This window comes from Corvus brachyrhynchos, unplaced genomic scaffold (assembly GCF_000691975.1).
Source record: "Corvus brachyrhynchos isolate BGI_N302 unplaced genomic scaffold, ASM69197v1 scaffold351, whole genome shotgun sequence".
Classification (NCBI taxonomy): domain Eukaryota; kingdom Metazoa; phylum Chordata; class Aves; order Passeriformes; family Corvidae; genus Corvus; species Corvus brachyrhynchos.
Window position 1 is genome coordinate 861,850 of NW_008236203.1, and position 5,598 is coordinate 867,447.

At 57.3% G+C, this 5,598-nt stretch overlaps 2 protein-coding genes across 3 annotated transcripts in view; both read left to right on the forward strand.

Annotated features, from left to right (window-relative positions):
- VAMP7 (vesicle associated membrane protein 7) overlaps positions 1 to 5,598 on the forward strand; it is a 38,051-nt gene that overhangs the window by 6,712 nt on the left and 25,741 nt on the right. The gene's annotated exons all lie outside the window — the stretch shown is intronic.
- Positions 3,692 to 5,598, forward strand: part of LOC103622351 (endothelin B receptor) — a 10,309-nt gene continuing 8,402 nt past the window's right edge. Inside the window, exon 1 of one of the 2 annotated variants that reach the window (XM_017741421.1) lies at positions 3,692 to 3,866. In XM_017741421.1, coding sequence (XP_017596910.1) covers positions 3,852 to 3,866 — 15 coding nt within the window. In that variant the 5' untranslated portion in view covers positions 3,692 to 3,851. Of the gene's footprint in view, positions 3,938 to 5,598 lie in introns of both variants that reach the window. The other variant, XM_008641279.2, reaches the window with a different exon arrangement.

The window sequence follows — 5,598 nt, forward strand, 5'->3', positions numbered from 1 at the left end:
GGCCCGGAGCTCCCCGTGCCGCCCAGGCGGGGCCGTGAACGCCCCGTCCCTCTCCAAACAACTCCGGAGAACTCCAAGGAACTTGACTTCACTCGGCCCCGGCTGATAAGAAAGTTATGAGCAAAAAAACTTCAAGTGCGGGGTCAGCGCGGGCTCGTGGGAACAGCAGGGATCTGGCTCCGCTTCCCGAGGCACCCGCTCCTCCAGGGAAGGGAAAGTCCCGTGCGCCCGAACAATCCCGTTCCTGCGCTCACCCGTCCCGGCTGGAGGGAGGGGATGTAGCTGCAGACACTGAAATAATCCCCATTTCCCAGCTCCTTGCGCAGGAGAACATTCACGGCTTGGTGGGATCCAGCCTGGAGCTGCTGGAGGTTTCACAGTGGGGGATCCAGGGAGTTTACCTGGAATTCCTCTTGGCCTGACACAGGGCAGGGTGGGGATGAGGGGCAGCAAAATGGGAGGGATGGGGGTTTTCATCCCACTGCTTCCAAGTTCTCCCCAGCCACTGGGGCATTTCTCCTGACTCGTCTGAAGGGCATCTCTGAGACTTCAGACTCAATTCTCCATGAGGAAGGAAAGGAACAGAGGGCAGGGTATGAGCTGGCACCACCTCTGGCTCTCTTCACTCCTCGTTGCTGCTCTGCTGGGTTGCTCCAGGAGTTAAAACTGGGGAATATCAGCCTGGAGGGGGGAAAGGAGAAGCTCAGAGATCAGAGCTTGATGCGAATGAAAATATTTGCAACAGAAAAGCACCACTGGAAAGGTGCCAGAGCTGTTCTCCAGCACTCCAGACCCCTCTGGCATAAGGGGCAGGGCGAGGGGAATGCTGGCAGCAGGATTTAAGGAATATGACCAGAAATGCAGGCACAATCTTCTATTTATTTATTTTAAGTGATGCCAGCGGAGGTGTTGGGCTGGGAGGCAGTTTTGGAGCATTCCACATCAGCATTCCCAGTGCCCCCGAACTAAATCCAAGCCTTCCCAGAGGATGCCTGAACAGAAATACACCCAGCACTTCAGTCAGAGGACACCAGGCCTCCCAAAAGCAGCAGGGTTTGCCAGCTGACAACCCTGGAAAAACATCTTCCCGAAGGATTTGTCCCTGCAGGTCCCCAGCAGTCTCTTCTCCGTAATGTTTCACCTGTTTGAATTCCCGAGGGACCATCTCCGAGTTTTCCTGTTCAGGTGCCAGAGGAGAGGCTCTGTCTGTGATGCTCCCAGGAATATTCCCTCCTCCCGGGCATCCCTGCTGTCCCACAGCCCCCTCCCTGCATTTGGGATAACACAGACTCACACCTGCAGACCGGGACTCCTCCGGCTGAACTGAAACGGGGTCTGGGGCCGGGCTGGGTGTCCAGGGCCATAAAGACCAATTAGTGCCCTAATTAGTGCCATAATTAGGTCAATTATTGGGGGGGCTGGGAGGCATCTCCACCCCCTCTTGGGCACATCCTAGGGCACACAGCTGCATTCCCTCTGCCATGGGGTGAGCACCCAGATGTTGGGGGGGGTAGGGTGAACCTCCCAGTGATTCTTCCAGAGGTTGCTCTGCTCGGTGACCACACCTGTAAATCGGATTCCTCTCAATCCCCACACCCCGAACCAGAGCCCAGCTGAGCCTCTGTGGGGCAGTCCCACACTTGTCCCACACCTGCAGGTTAAACCCTGTGACTCCGGCTGGGAGCAGCAGCGATTTTCCGTCACCAGTCCTTGTCTGGCAAAGCTGTTCCAGTGGCTTGGACTACCAATCTATCAGCGTGTTCCCACAGCGGCAAGGCCATGAGGGATGGATTCCCTGAGCTGTGGCTCTCTCCAGACCTCAGGGATCTCTGAGCTCCCCTGGAAGCTGCTTTCCTGCTGTGACACAAATCACAGGATTTGGCATCACTTTGGGGTTTCATTCTCATCGCTGGAGCAACTCAACACCAGCCTTGCACCCCAATGTGTGTCAGGGCCGCTCTGGCTGGACAAGGTTGGGTTTTCCTGGGGGTCTCCGAGGGGTTGGAGCCATCCTTTGTCTCTGGCAGAACAGAGAGGGCCATTCATGCCCTGTCCCGTGCAGAAACGTGACTGGCCCAGAATAGGCTGCAGGACCCTGCCAGGGGTCGGGGAGGGGGGCCCGGCAGGCCCCAAATTCCTCTGTTTTGGGAGGAGAGCCAAGGAAAGGCTGCAGCCCCTCCCGGAGGGGTTAAAGGGTGGTTAAAGCCATCCCGTGGATTCTGCCCTGGGCAGAGGAGCCCTTTGAGGGGCTGCTTCCTGCTCTGCCCAGGCATGGACTGAGCCGAGGGGACGGGGCCAGGGCACCTCCTGGGGCCCCTCAAAGCCTCCAGCCGGGAATGGACTTGTTTGCTCCCACCTGAGCCAGAGCAGGAGTCCAGCCCCAGAGTCCCAGGGATGCACCAAGGGGCAGAAATGATCCACTGAGCTCCAGAGTCAACTCTGGGACACAGATTTCAAGGTGGAGACACCTCTGAGTGTCACTGGCCATAAAGGGGGCACCAGCTGAGTGCTCCAAGCACGGCCAGGGATGGGCGGTGTCCCTCCAGCCCAGCCCACCAAACCTGGCTTTTCCTGCGTGTCCTTCCCACCAAACCCGGCTTTGCCTGAGTATCCTTCCTACCAAACCTGGCTTTTCCTGCATGTGCTTCCCACCAAACCCGGCTTTTCCTGCGTGTCCTTCCCACCAAACCCGGCTTTTCCTGCGTGTCCTTCCCACCAAACCCGGCTTTTCCTGAGTGTCCTTCCCACCAAACCTGGCTTTGCCTGAGTATCCTTCCTACCAAACCTGGCTTTTCCTGCATGTGCTTCCCACCAAACCCGGCTTTTCCTGAGTGTCCTTCCCCACAGGCTCCTCACTCCAAAGTGAGATGGGCAAGGATGACTGAGCTGGAGAACGGAAAGCAGAATATCTGAGTCTAAAACGTATCCAAAGAGAAGGAGAAATGTGATCCTCAGGACCTCATAAAAATCCTTCTGCTCCAAAGAAGCATAAAGTGACTGTTCGAATAAAATAGTCAACTTTAAAATGAGAACAACAAAATCACCTCCCTCAGCACCTGGGTTGGTTCTGGTACCTTGGCTGGAGGAAGGAGCTGCTGGGGCCGTGTCTGTCCCTGGGTGATTCCAACCTGATCTACAGGGCCAAGGCTGGGAAACCACGGAGAGACGGGAGGGTGGCAGATCCCTGAGTTGCCTCCACTTTGGGATGAAGAGGGAAGAGCCTGAATGAGGTTTTGTTCTCCTCTTGGCTCTGATCAACAAGGGCAGGAGTAAATGAAGACATAATTTTCCATGGATTGCCCACAGCTTTAATTCACTGAATATTCACGGAATCATGGAAATGACTCAGAGGAGAGACACAGACCTTCTGCTTTCACACAAAGAAGGAAGAAAGCACCCAAACAACCAATACAGATGATTTCTACCCTATTTCCAAACCTTGACCTCTGAGGAAAGCCAGGCTGGTCCAGTTCTCATCAGCAACTTTGAACAAATCTTGAGATGAGAGGATCCCGTCACTCACACAGCAGACGGTGCCACCCCCTGTCCAGCTCTATTTGTTTATTATTTTCACTCCTTCCCAGAGCTATCCCGTGTTCCTCCTGCTTTTCCCTCCTCCATCCCCATCCCACCCTCAGCCATTGGTCGCAGGGGCTGTGCTGGGGGAGCCCTGGGGTGTCCTATAAAACCTCCCACTGCAGGAGGCACGGGAGGAAGGAGCATTCCCCGCAGCCCCAGCCCCCACACAAAAGCCACCTCCAGGATCCAAACCTCTGCAGATCTCCCAGGACACGCCCAGCATCCCGGAGCTGTGAGGGGGAAGGAACAGCTCCCAGGAGCACCCAAATTCCATGGTCACCAGGAAGGTAACGACTCCAGCGGAAAGTTCTGCTGTTCTGTGCATTCATCTGCAAACAAAACGATTTCTTGTGCCAGGGTGAGTTTTTTGCAGGGTTTACAGCCCCCTCTGGGGAAGGCCTTGAAGGGACCACGGTGCTTGGACAAAGTCCAGGATGTGGGCAGGGAGAGGAGAAATCCAGCACAGCTCTGGTGGAAACTCCTTCTTCTCCTGGAGCAGGCTGGGCTCAGGGCAGGGAGCAGCGGGATGTGCTGCTGTCACCTCTCACCCTCCTCTCCTCCATCCGCAGAGATTTTGCTGCAATATTTATCCACAGAAAAGCTGTGTTTGGTGTCTGGAGAGATGAGTGTGGCAAGGTGGAGGTGCTCTGGAAGGGAGGGAGAGGAGGAGGAGGTGGAGGATGGAGGGAGAGGCTGCCGGAGGTGAGGTGCTGCCCTGGGCTCTCCTGGGCTCCCAGGGAAGAGGGATCCCCAGCCCACACACGGCACCTTTTGGGCAGGATCAGGCTCTGTAGGGCTGTGGTGACAGTTTTCAGTCTTGTTTTCTCTCTGGGAGTCACTCCCCGAGGTCCGTGTCAAGATTCCAGCGGGCTCAGCTGCGATTTGGGCTCGGCACAGTTAAAATCCCTGCTGGGATGGGTGAGAGCAGTTCTCCGACAGCAGCAGCTCGGCCGGGCAGGTGGGATGGGGATGGTCCCTCCAGGCACAAGGTCACCTCCCTGAAGGATCAGCGACACAAGCAGAGCTCAGAGGACCTGGGGTTAAGCCGTGCTGGGATTGGTTTCCCATCTCAGCAAGTTCTTGATGCTCCCGTGCCTCAGTTTCCCTCAGCTGAGGAAGGGCTGTGCTTCCAACACTCCAAGATGGGAAGAGCAAGGAGTAAATGGGCAGCTGGACAGGAGAAAATTGTGTTTCTCTTTGCCTAAATTTCGGATTTAGTAAAAGATTTGATGAAGTTTAAGGCAAGATGGGGAGAAAGGCGAGATGGGATTTTGCTTCTCCGGTGCTTCGCAGCTGCGCCGCAGAGCGGCCGGGCAGGAGTCGTGTCCTGTGATCCTCCCTCACATGAGCTCCTCTGCCAAGCCCCAGGGCTTTGATGCTTCTGCATTTGTCTTTCCCAGAGCTCTGAGGTCAGGCTGGGCAGATAAAACAGCCCAGGGCTGTGGGGGGCTCTGGGCGCCACTGACGGGGGTGCTCTGGCAGCCTCTGCCAGTGCCGGCGCTGTCCTCCAGCCACAGCTGGTCCCTGTGAGCCCCCAGGGACCTCAGGCAGGAATTCTGAGCTGGATCTGCCCTCTCCTGAGAGCTGCAAGCCTGTGGGCACGGCGGGGAGGAGAGGTCAGGACAGCCCGGGGGACCCCTGTCCCTGCTGCGGCCGGGGGGACAAGGGGGCGGGGGAGTTGAGCAAGGCTGAAATCCCTGGAACGGGTCAGAGCAGGGATTTGTGTCCAGCTTTGTGATCCTTTGGGGTATTTATCCATTCTCTCCCTCCCTTTCTTCCCCCCTTCCCAGCCCAGCCCAGGCACTTCCACCGAGCCCGAGCCCCGGGGGACGCAGCGCTGTGTCCGCAGGAGCTGCGGGCGGAGCTGGGGGCTCCTGGCTGGCCTGGCCACCTCTCCCCGGGCTGGGAGCAGTGCTGGGCCCGGGTTCCCCCTTGCCATGGGCAGGGAGAACCCTGCTACAGCCCGGGGTGGATGGTCCTGGGATCAGATCCCGGGATGCAGCGGGTGTGGGCTCAGAT